Consider the following 13,156-nt stretch of genomic DNA (forward strand, 5'->3'; position numbering starts at 1 on the left):
CTTAAGGTAGGATTGTATTGCTATAAACTTCCCTCTTAGAACTGCTTTTGCTGCATCCCATAGGTTTTGGGTTGTCGTGTTTTCATTGTCATTTGTTTCTAGGTATTTTCTGATTTCCTCTTTGATTTCTTCAGTGATCTCTTGGTTATTTAGTAGCATATTGTTTAACCTCCATGTGTTTGTATTTTTTACAGTTTTTTTCCTGTAATTGATATCTAGTACTAACAGCTATAAAAGGGGAAATCGACAGTAACACAATAATAGTAGGGGACTTTAACACCCCACTTTCACCAATGGACTGATCATCCAAAATGAAAATAAATAAGGACATACAAGCTTTAAATGACACATTAGACTAGATGGAATTAATTGATATTTATAGGACATTCCATCCAAAAACAACATAATACACTTTCTTCTCAAGTGCTCATGGAACATTCTACAGGATAGATCATATCTTAGGTCACAAATCCAGCCTTGCTAAATTTAAGGAAATTGAAATCGTATAATAAATTCATTCTTTATCATCTAGATGATCATTTGGATGGTATGTTATTTCAATGCTGGTCTTTTTGATGTTGTTTTTTATAAACTCTCCAGCACCTGGTTGGCCTCTCTTACTTGTTTATAGGCTAATAATAAAGAAGAGAGGCAGATTTATTAGGCAAAAAATGTGTTTTTGCCTAGCAAAAGCTCAATACTGCCATGTAAGAGGTAATTTCCTTGATATTTAAATAATTTCAAGCATAGAAAGTGATGGCAAGCTTCCCAGTTTATATAAAGTTAGTGAAACTCTGATAGCAAATTCTGACAAATAGAGCATGTACACACACACACACTCACAAACTATAAATGAATCACACTTCTCAGTATAAAAAAAATTCTAGATTAACAGCTAAAAGAAATTCAGAAAATCAGAAATACAAGAATGGCTTAGTGTTGGAAAATATATTAGTATAATTGATCAAATCAGTAGGTCAACGGATTAGAAATTTTATGATCATCTTGATAGATTCTGAGAAGGCATGTGATAATGTCCAACATCCATTCTGGATAAAAATATTTAATAACGTTATGAAGAAACATTGACGAGATCCCTTTACTGAGGCCCACTATCACTTCCACCATTAAACATCATTCTAGAACTGCTAGCCTACATAATTATTCAAGAAAGGAAATAAGCATAAATATTGGGAAAAAAGGAGTTGAAACTATGCTTCTTTTCAAACGATCAGATTGGCTATCTGCAAAACTCAAGAGACTCAACTAAAAATCTATCAAAACTAGGAAGTAAGTTTAGTAAGGTGGCTTGTTACAAAGAAACATAAAAATCAAACAGCTTTCCAACATACAGGTAATAACTACTTGGAAAATGTAATAGAAAAATAATCCCATTTAATAGTAACAAAATGACAAAATTTCTAGAAATAAACTTATTAAGAAAAGTATTGACAATACATGAAGAAAGTTATAAAATGTTAAGGAAGGATAGAAATATTAGGCCAAAAAATGGAGATTTAATCTGTCTGAATGAGAAGATTTAATAGTAAAGATGTGAATCCTCATCAATTTATTGTATAATGTTAACACAATCCTCCCACTAGGATTTGCTGTAAAACTTGACAAAATTCTCCAAGCATCCCAAAGCCTAGTACAGCTCCTGGCACCCAGTAAGTACTCATTTTATGGATAAATGAAAGAATACCCAGGAATAATTTTAAAACAGAATGTTTTGAGGAGGAACTTGCATTACTGGATTTAAAATGCATCATAAGATTTTAATAATATTTTGCATTAAAGGTTGTAATATAAAGATCAAATCACAGAAAGTTCAGAAGTTTACACACACACAAACTTAAGATAAAGTTGTCCTTTCAAACATCCAGTAAAATTATGGATAATTTAATAAGTGTTATTTGTAAAATGCCTCACCATTTGGAAAAAATGAATTTAGATCTCTAGCACAAAATTTATGACAATAATTACATATTAATTAGAAAGAAGCATTATTTTAAAATGAGATAATGCAATTTTGTATATGCCATAGGACCATAATTAATCATTACAAATATGAATAGAAAAAAGAGAGGGGTGAAGAATGCATCACATTCTTATCAGTGAATATCTCTGGGGAGTAAGTATGAGTGACTTTTTCTTCCATGTGCTTTTTCCATTTTCTGTGATCACTTGAGAGACACAGGAGATAAGAATACAGACACTGATTTGAATCCTCATCACCTGCTGCCTGTGGTCAAATTATATAACTCCTCTGAGCCTTAATTTCTTCATCCACTAAAAATAGAGATATAAATACCTACCTTATCCATATGGTTATTGAGGTTATAATTTTATAACTTCATTTTTAAGGTGCAAACAAAGCTTGTCCACTTGCTACTTGACTTATGTTACCTGCCTGGCCCCTCTTGGCAACTGGGTTTGCCACCCTAGTCTAGACATAAATATTTAAGAAATCCTTCTGCTAACACTTCAAACAACAGCAACAATCTACTTCACAGGTCTATTATGAGGATCAAATAGGATAATACATGTAATGCATTTAGCATAGCCTCAACATATAGTAAATGCTCAATTAATTTAGCTATTATTTCTTTCGTAATGAGGAAAATTTTATTAGGAAAAGAATATTTGAAATTGAGGCAGTGATGGTTATAGTAGGATGATTATATAGTAGGATGGTTATAGTATGACAGTATACTGCCACAGCTTCTGGGAAATCCAAACAGTGGTGGTTAAATCTAGTCTAAAATTGCTGGAGCTAATCTCAAATTTTGGATCCAGATCTTTGAATGTGAGGAAGATCCCACAAAATGTACAGGAAGTGCTGCACTGAGAGTATTCCATTAAGAAGAGATGTTTAGATTAAACTACTTTCATGTATTCTAAATGGTAGATATAAATTCTACCAAAACCAATCAATAAATTTTCAAAAGTAGCCAAGAAATGAAAACTCTCATTTTTCCTGGAGAAAACTAGAAACTCGCCCTCCCCCCCACCCCAGACCAAAACTCTGTGTCTATTTTAAAATAATATGATAAGCAGTGAGAGTCAGGAAGAGGCAGAATGGTCAAGAGAAAGAACTCTGGGACTTTGGAAACGAGGGTTCAAGTCTCAGCTATGCCACCAGCTGGGTGAATATATCAGGAAGCCATTTAACCTACTGTGCCTCTGTTTCCTCATCTGTAAAGTTATGTAATTGTGTAAATGGATCACTAAGTCTTCTTCCGGTTTCACTGTTTTATAACTTTTGGATTTGAAATTAATATTCCCCAAATAGAAATATTTAATTACAATCAAGGCTGATACACAGCCTAAAACAACAGCAACAACAGCAACAACACAAACTCTACGAGTCAGGTGAAGTGTTGTCATCACAACTGGTATAAATAAAGGTGCAAATTCTGCTCAGTCTCTGCCCAGCAAGCAGATCTATTAAAGTAAAGAAATCTGAATTTGGAAACTCTGATTCCTTTCCTTAGTCGTCCAGAACTGAAATCTTTTTCTCTGTGTAAGATTCAGGTTTATGTATATTCATTTCTTCAACCACTTATTAAGAGGCTGCAATGCAGTGTGCAAGTTGCAGGGATATCAAGACAAGCAAACCAAGTTCTTGCCTTCAGGTAGTCAAGCTTAACTGTTGACCTAAGCTTAAAACACACATTTTAAAAAGATAGTTCACCTTGTTTTTTAGCTTGTAGTTCTGAGAGAAGCCGCTCTTTCACAGCTTCAATGGCTGCTTCAGTGACCTCAGCTATAGTATTTCTGGTTAGCGTTTCAAGGGCTTTATCAAAACGTGGTTGGACAAGTTTATCGTAGTCAACTACCTGCAAGGAATATTTGAGGAAACCAACATAAGCACAGTTACTCTGAATATTAGGTACACTGTTCATCTACATCTATTTCTATAGCTATACCTATCCATCTCAAAAATCTTAATGCTGCTTGAGGTATGTTATTCTCAGAATTCGGTGATTTTTGAGTACTTGCTTTCACAGAAATTCAACATATATATAAATATATATTTATGTTTGTATGATCATGTAAATACATTCAAATTACATGTATATTTTTAAAATCAACATTTTATGGATAATCTACATATAATTAAAGGCACCCATTTTAAGTACAGAGTTTGATGAGTTTTTACAAATATATACATGACGACCACAATCAAAATATAGAACATTTATATCACCCCAAAAAGTTCCCTCTCATCCCCCTTTATAGTCAGTTCCTGGCACCTGGCAACCACTTCGTTTTCTGTCACTATAAATTAGTTTTGCCTTTTCTAGAATTTCATATAAATAGAACCATACAGTGTATAATCTTTACCAAGCTTTTCTACCTTAGCAAAATGTTTTTGAGATTCATCAGTGTAACTGTATATCTCAGTAATCTATTCCTTTTTGTTTTTGAGTAGTATCATTGTATGAATATACCATAGTTTTTAATCCATTCATCATGGACATTTGGGTTGTTTCCAGTTTTGGCAATTTAAAAGTACCAATGAACATTTGTGAGAAAGTCTTTTTGTGGACATTACATTTTCACATCTCTTGGATAAATGCTGAGGAGTAGAATTACTGGGTCATATGATTAAGTGTATGTTTGACTTTATAATAAATAAAGCACTAAACTGTTTCCAGAGTGGTTAAAGCTATTTTAAAGTCCTAGCAGCAAAGTATGAAAATTGAAGTTATTCCACCTCATCACCAGCACTTGGTTTTGTGAATCTTTCACATTTTAGCCACCCTAGTTGGTGTGAAATCTCATTGCAGTTTAAATTTACATTTCCCTAATCACTGACAATTTTGAGCTTCTTTTTATGAGCTTATTGGTCATTCACTTACCCACATGTTTTTAAGCATATGTTCAACTTTTGCCTAGTTAAAAAATGAGGTTAGAATTCTACATATATTTTGAATATAAGTCCTTTGTTAGGTAGATAATATACTTAATACTGAATGTTGGGATGTTAGATTTATATATGCCTTTTAAGTTTAAATAATATTTCCATACTTCTAGATTCAATTTTGCTTTTCCTCCAATATGCTTATATCACTTTATTCCATGCCAACAAAAATACATCCACACCATCATTTTTAATGGATGAACAGTACTGTATTAGATGAATATATTACAACTTAATATTTAACTAAAATACCAATTATATTTAGATATACATGATTTTGTTATTATAAACTAGGTTATGAAGAACATAGTTATGTATATGTCTTTGATAGTTTCTTCAGGAAAAACATATAGTTCAAAGGCTATGTATAGATTTTAGGCTTTTATATGTATTTCCAACTGCTATCCCTAATGATTATACCCTAACCAGCAATGTATGAGAATGTACTTTCCCAATCCTAGCCACACATCAATACTGGTTGTTAATATGATTTTTCAACAGTGAGATTGACATGACATATATCTGTTTTTTTTTGGCCTCTCCCTGGTTATCAAGGTGATACTCCTTTTCTCATGTGTAATGGCTATTTGGATCAACTATTTTGTGAACTGCCTGTTTGCTATCATTTTCCATTGGAGCTTTTACATATTGATTTGTAAAAACTTTTTACATTTTAAAATTATAATTCTTTTGTCTGACACATACTGTGATGGTCTTAAAACATGTCCACAAATGCTTTAATATTCCTTTCTTCAGAAGGTGAAGCCTAATTCCCCTCTTCTTTAGTGTAGGCAGGACTCAATGACTTACTTTAAATGAATATAGTATGGTGCATTTTTCATTTAAAAAGGGAAATGGGGGCTTCCCTCATGGCGCAGTGGTTGAGAGTCTGCCTGCCGATGCAGGGGACACGGGTTCGTGCCCCGGTCCAGGAAGATCCCACATGCTGCAGAGCAGCTAGGCCCATGAGCCATGGCCACTGAGCCTGCGCGTCTGGAGCCTGTGCTCTGCAACAGGAGAGGCCACAACAGTGAGAGGCCTGCGTACCGCAAAAAAGTAAATAAATAAATAAAAATAAAAAGGGAAATGGCAAACCACAGAGTGGTAGAAAATATTCATAATGTTTATTAGAAAATATTCATAATGTTTATAATAAAACAATCTGTACATAGACAACATAAGGAACTCCTACCAATAATATGCAAAAAAGTTAAAAATGGGCAAGAGGCTTGAACAAAGTGAACAAACACTTCAAAAAGTGAATATCTGAATAACATATGAAAAAATGTTGAACCTCATTAGTCATCAGGGAAATGCAAATTAAAACCTCAGTGAGATATATCCACTAGGATGGCTAAAATAAGAAAGACTGACCATAACAAAAGTTGGCAGGAATGTGGAACTCTCATACACTGCTGGTAGGATAGTAAATTGGTAGAACTGGTCTTGAAAACAGTTTGGCATTTTCTACACAAGTTGACTATGTATGTATACCTTATGTCCCAGAAATTTTACTCCTAGATATACCTTCAAACTATATAAAGATATGCATGTATACACCAAGAAACAGGTACAAGACTGTTTATAGCAATGTTATTCACAATTCCCCAAACTGAATCGACCTAAGTTTTATTGACACTCAAATGGATAATAAATCATAATATAATTCAATCAATAGAATACAATAAAACAATAAAAATAAGCTATAGCTATAACATGCATAAATATCACAATTATAATGTTAAGTGAAAGAAGCCAGACACAAAAAACATAAACTGTTTTAAGTCCATAAAGTTAAAAAAATATGCAAAGGTAATCTATGGTATTTGAATGTGTGCTTACATGGTAAAACCATAAAAGAAAAGTACAGAAGTGAGTATTATAAAGTTCAGGACAGTGGTTACCTTTGTGGAAGGAGTAAGAGGACTGATATTAGAAAGAGGCATAAGGCGGCTTCTGGGGTCCCATGTCTGACCTAGGTGGTGGTTACATGGGGGTTTGTTTTGTGATATCTCAATGAGCTTCACTTTTCTGTATGTTTGTCATATTTTACAATAAAAAAGTTAAAAGCAAGTAGGAAATGTTACCCCTGTGTTTAAAAGAATTTAACAGCATTTGGAATAAATTCAAACTCCTTCCCAGGGCCTGCACTGTCTGACTACATCTTCAGCCATCTCCACCTTGTGCTGTTCCTCCTTTCACACTACATGCTCCAGCCACACTGGCCTTCATATAATTCCTCTACATTCCAATCCCTCATCAAATCCTTTGGCTCTATCTTCAAATTATATCCCAAATCTGCCCACTTCTTACCACCTCTACTGCTATCACTCTGGTCTAAGCTAAAAGTAATTTCTCTTCACTTACCGAGGGTGGAGAATAAGATCACTGAGGGGAGAGGTCAAGGAACTGTCAGGTCAATGTGTTGGGAGGGTCATCTTTGTAGATAGTGAAATCACCAAGAATGATGACAGGAATGAGGGTGTGGAGGAAGGGTCGGTGGGCCAGGAGGAGTGTAACCCAGGGAACAGGAGATGAGTGAAACCAAGAAAGGTAATGGGTGGCACAGTCTGCATGACATAGCAGTCAAATCTGGGGACTTTCGGGAGTGGCTATGGTCTGGAAGCTGCACTAAAGCATCGAGGAAGATGCTTTCCCCACTCCAAGCCCAGTGGAACAATTACCCAGTTGACAGTATAAAATTAAGAAAGCTGAGCACAGGGAATTCCCTGGCGGTCCAGCAGTTAGGACTCCGTGCTTTCACTGCTGAGGGCCCAGGTTCAATCCCTGGTCAGGGAACTAAGATCCCACAAGCTACGCTGTGAGACTAAAAAAAAATTTTTAACTTAAAACAAAAAAAGAAGAAAGAAACACCTACCAGGCTGCATCAGAAGAATGATTTATTAAAGCTGGAGTTTGGGGGGTTTAAAAAAAAAAAGAAAACTGAGTACAAGTCCTAAAAGTCCTAAAATCCCACAAAGTATAATGAAGTATAGATAGGTAGAAAGCTAGCTAGGTAGCTAGCTAAGTAGTTACCTTTCCTTTGTAATGTTTTGCAAGCAAATTGCTAAGTGTCGTTTTCCCTGAAGACTGAGGTCCAAATATGAACACTTTAAATGGTGGTGCTGGCATAGGTGGAAGAAGATAGGGACGTGGGTTCAATAAAAATGTTTTTAATGCTTCTTCTGATGAAAGACAGTATATTTTACCTAGAAAACTTAAAAAATGACATTATCATAAACAACCGAAAAGAGGTATGGGCAAGTTTTTAAATTAAATTCTGAAAATCTTACTTACCTCACAGAAAAATCTGGCAATCCTTGAAAAATGTTACCTTCTTTTAAAGTCACCGGACATGTATGTCCCCATCTGCTTCTCTGCCATCTGTATCTTGGTGCAATAAGTTTACAAGCTGCAAGAGTACGGAACAGCTCATCCTGTTAATAGCAAACAACATTAAAAATGTGGGCATAAGTTTGGCTGAAATTCACATTATTACTTCATTTCTTATTTGATCACGTTCTACTATTTAAGAAATAATTCATAAAGGAAATTTTGGGTTTTTTCTCAATTGTAACCATTCTGTACTTGTCCAAAATTTAATAAGACAAATAGTTTTCATTTCTGTTTTAAGACCTTGTTTAAATTTTACTGAGCATTTTCTCTTGTAGGCTAGAATGAGCATAAGGTAGATAGAGCATTTTCTATTATCTGTTTCAGGAAACAGATTCTGAAAAATTCTTATTGAAAAGGTTTGAAAACATACCAGAATCTTAGCTAATTTACATAAGTTTTAAAATAGGAAGATGTTACATACAGATTTGCATTGACTTAGCTGTTTCATTCTTCTTAAATGTAAAGTCTCCCTCAGCAATCCTCCGTTCGTCACGGGCAGAGTAGCTAAGAACCACTTCCCTACCGACTGCAGACTGCTGAGAGGGTCACTGTCCTAGCGCTACCTTGGCGGGGACAAGAGAACTGGAGGGAAACAACATGGTAGGCAACTGCTAGGGGGACAGGTCCAGGCTGGCTCCCTCCCACCTTCAGACATGGATCTCACATGTATTGCTGGTTCCAGAGCTGACTGTGGAGGACAGATGAGAATGGAAGCTCTGGTCTTGCCTGCACTGCTGCAGTATATGAGAGCAAAGAGGCATGCTGGTTGCGGGGATGTTGCATGGATGTCCCCACCTGAAGGCTGGAAGAAGCTCGATGGGAAGGAAACTGTCAATGCTTAGGGGAGCTGAATGACACTGAGAAACTTGTCGGTGGGGCACATTTGGCTACCACCCTTCTCCATGAGTCCACAGACAATGAGCTAGGGACTGAAATGTACCCAGTTAAGTCAGGAAGCAGGCACTTTTTCCTTATCATCCCTATTTCCTGTCCAAACTTGGAGAAAGTGTGTGAATAGCAGACCATGCTCCTCTCTCAACTTTGAGCCCCCGAGGCTACATATCTAGCGGGGGGCTGAGGGGCGATGAAAAGATGAGCTTTCAAATGAGTTTGATATCACAGCCGTAAAAATGATCATGACTGTCTCTGGTTAAAGGCAGACTGAACACATGCATTTGTGTTTGCTTTTTTCCTAAAACCTTGCAAAAATGACAGCAGAGGAATGAAAAAAGAAATGAACTCACGAGGACACAGAGACTGGGAGAAGAGACCAGAGGAGCTGACAGCTAAGCAGCCGCAGCTATACACTTTTGTCAACTAGAAAGCAGATGTATGTAGCAGCCGCAGCTACACACTTTTGTGTGTAGCTCCCTAGGCCCTCAGAGCTCGTTGTGGTGAGCTCTGGAGACCCGGCTGGACAGATTTTGTCAATATTTCTTTACCTTGTAGCCTAGCTCCTTGGTCTTCTCCTCCAACAAGGCGTATCTCTCTGTTCCGTGCCTGCTGCGCTCCCGGTGGCCAACCACGTGCTTGTTCGTGATGAGAAATTTCCAGCTGCTTCTGATAGTGGTTATGCTTTTCGATTTCGGTGTCAAAGTGCTTGAGCTCTCCCAAAAGGATTCCAGTTCCTTCTCTGTGAAGTTGGCTGACCTGGCCAGGTCCCACAGATCCATCACCTGGGGCTCGTCGAACTCTGCCTTGGCGCCGCAGCCCCGGTGGCCGACTTCCTGCAGGTGGTCTAAGTCCTGGCTGATGTCCCGCAGCCTGTCCTTCACTCGGCATGTCTGCTCTGCAGCACGTCCTCCTGGCTGTGGGTCACGTCGGCGGGACTGACAACGTTTTCCTTAATTTCTTCTGTCCTGCTCAGGGTCTCCAGAAGGACCTTATTCTCCTGGACCTTCTCCCTGTGATGCTGAAACTCCCACCACGACTGGTCCAGTTCTTCATTGAAAAACCTCCCGGAGGTCTTCGCCTTGTGCCACAGCTTCTCCAGCCGGGGGTCCTCCAGGCTGTGGTCCTCGGTGCCGGGGCTGAGGACGTTGCTGCTCACGGCCGGCCTGGGCGTCGTTTCTCCCGTCCCGACCACACTTGGCCAGGATAACGTTGAGACTGCTGATAAGTTTTGCTTCTTTCTCTCCATCTTCATCTAAGCCTTCAGCCTTCAATCTCTTCCTCTTGAATTCGTCCCTTTCGCGTATGTATCTTGAAGCTCAAGCTTGTATCTTGATCAGCATGGAGCTCGGACAATTTCACAGGAGAAAAATTAAGCCGCTGAGCCTTCCCCCACAGCTGATTCTGCTTCTCCTGGCGGAACTACCCCCGACCCGGGCTCGCGCTCCGAGGGCTGCGCGGGCTCATTCTTATCCCGCGAGAACTTGCCGCCGTGGCCGGCGGCCCGCCAGGCCCGGGAGGCGGCGGCGGAGGCGGCGGCGGCGGAGGCGGCGGCGGCGGAGGCGGCGGCGGCGGAGGCGGCGGCGGCGGAGGCGGCGGCGGCGGAGGCGGCGGCGGCGGCGGCGGCGGAGGAGGAGGAGCTCGCGCAGCGCAGCTCCGACCCTCCGCGATGCTGTCTTCCTCCTCTGGAAGCCGAGACCCCGGCAATTGCGGGTCGGAAAAGCCCCCAGGTTTTCTGAATACTTTAAATTTTCCCTTCAGTTATGACCTAGAAGTGACTCAGTACAGAGCTTCTGTGTGCATCAGGCCCACCTTTCCTCCTCTTCAGCACCAGTTCGTGTTACATATTCCAGCTATATTCAGCCATTAAGATCTAGGGATTACACAGTACAGGATAACAAAATGACCTCTTTCCTTAAATTTATTTCCATAAGTTATTTGAATTATAATATCTATGATTCTGGTATTAGTTTTTTTATTTCTATTTTTATAGGTGAATCTAAACTTCCCAGAATAGATCAAATCCTCCACTTAAAAGTCCTGGTAGCCCTTTTAGCACTTGGCAATTATAATTTGATCACCATCACATCCACAATACATCAGGGCCAGGAACACAGTAGTTATTTTAAAAATTGGTTGAATGATTGGGGAAATGAATGAGTATAGAGTTGAGGGCTTTTATGTCTTTGCTTTCTTCGGTGCTGCAAAATTTTGAAACTGAACTTGGGTTTCTTTATTTCTTATTATTCCTGTGGTTGATTGTTCTGATTTTATTGTCTTTCTTTGTTTCAAAACTTTTGTTGTGTTTAGTGTCTACAAGAATATTGTGCCAATATTACAGCTTCCCAAAAATCAAATCCGTTTTTATAAAAGGTATCCTGAGAGCCTTTTAAACCTTGAAAGGATACAAATTAAGGTCACAACATATAGTGAAAGAGTAGACTTTCAAACAGTTAAAAATAACTTACATTTTCCATCGTGTCATTAATTTCTTCCTCTGCACTCTGAAGTTTGGCTAAAACAGCTGCTCTTTTTAGGTTCAGATATTTAAGTCGATCCATAACTGTCTAAATTTAAAGAACAAGTCTTTTAATACATTGGCATTTGAACATCTCAAATGTCCTGAAAAAGTCATGAGCTCATGAGTAGAATACTTCCTTGTTCTCCCTAGCTTCTGGTAGTTTGCCGGCAATGTTTGGTATTGCTTGGCTTGTAGATGCATCACTCCAATCTCTGCCTCTGTTGTGACATAGCCGTTTTCTCCCTGTGTTCATGCGTCTCTTCTCTTATAAGGATGCCAGCCATATTGGATTAGGACCAATCCTAATTCACTATGGCCTCACCTTAACTTGATGACATCTGAAAAGATCTTATGTCCAAATGAGGTCACACAGGTATTGAAGGTTAGCTCCTCAACATATATTTTTGGGGACACAATTCAACCCATGAGAGTCTACCCTTTGGTCCCCAGATATTCATGCCCTTCCCTTGTTAATTCCCTAATTTATGTGAGAATCCTTATCTCATTGGTATTGAGCTTCTCCATGTAACTTGTTCTGGCCAATAGAATGTGGGCAGAAGTGTAAGGGTGCCATTGCTGGCCGGGGCCTTAATAGGCTTGGGAAGTTTCAACCAGGCCTGTTGGAACTTCTGCCCTTTACCTTGAGGACAGTGTGTCCCAGGTTGTAAAAAGTAGTCAAATTCTGGATATATTTTGAAGAAGAAGCCTGCTGTATATGCTGATGGGTTGGATGTGGGATATGAGAAAAAGAGAGGAGCAGCTGGAAGGATGATGTGACATATACTGAGAGGGGAGAACTGTGGGAGGAGTGTATTTGGGGCAGGGTGGTGGTGATGGCGGATCAGGAGTTTTATCTTGCACATTTAATCTGAGGTGACAATTATACATCCAATAGGATATATTGGATATATTTAGTAGCAGTTGATTATACAAGTGTGAAATTCAGGGGAAAGGTCTGTTATAGTAATATGAATTTAAGAGTTGCCAGCATTTAGAAGGTATTTAAAGCCATTGGGTTGGATGAAGTCTCCTAAGAAATGAGGGTAGACAGAGAAGAGTGCTCAAGGAATGAGTTCTGGGATCCTCCAACTCTAGAGGTTAGAGATGTAAAGTGTAGAGGTAGAATGAGCTATAGTAGTGTGGGGTCCCAGAAGACAAGGGAAGAAAGGAGCAGGAAGGAAGAAGTGATGAGCTGGGTCAAATATTGCTTCTAGGTGAATTAGATGAAGCCCAAATAGTCACTACTGGCTTTGATCAGGAGATCACGGATGATCTTGGCAAGAGCATATTCTAAGTGCGGAGCTTCTCCCTAATTTGGTTGCACCACCAGCATTATTACTTATGTGGCCACCAGCCATATCAAACTAAAAATCTGGGCATTGCTCCTGACTTTTCTCTCTCCCTGTCCTCCTACATTA

At 38.7% G+C, this 13,156-nt stretch overlaps 1 protein-coding gene and 1 pseudogene across 1 annotated transcript in view; both read right to left on the reverse strand.

The window, feature by feature from the left end:
- Positions 1–13,156, reverse strand: part of AK9 (adenylate kinase 9) — a 114,027-nt gene that overhangs the window by 79,313 nt on the left and 21,558 nt on the right. The window contains exons 9-12 of the mRNA XM_089921932.1: positions 11,686–11,784; positions 8,228–8,367; positions 7,967–8,147; positions 3,698–3,842 (exon numbers count right to left, since the gene is read on the reverse strand). Of these exons, the coding sequence (XP_089778058.1) occupies positions 3,698–3,842; positions 7,967–8,147; positions 8,228–8,367; positions 11,686–11,784 (565 nt within the window). The remainder of the gene's footprint in view (positions 1–3,697; positions 3,843–7,966; positions 8,148–8,227; positions 8,368–11,685; positions 11,785–13,156) is intronic.
- On the reverse strand, positions 9,642–10,769 carry LOC111164522 (alpha-2-macroglobulin receptor-associated protein pseudogene; annotated as a pseudogene).

Source organism: Delphinapterus leucas, chromosome 12 (assembly GCF_059928025.1).
Source record: "Delphinapterus leucas isolate spDelLeu-1000000601 "Yukka" chromosome 12, BTC_Dleu_Yukka2, whole genome shotgun sequence".
NCBI lineage: Eukaryota > Metazoa > Chordata > Mammalia > Artiodactyla > Monodontidae > Delphinapterus > Delphinapterus leucas.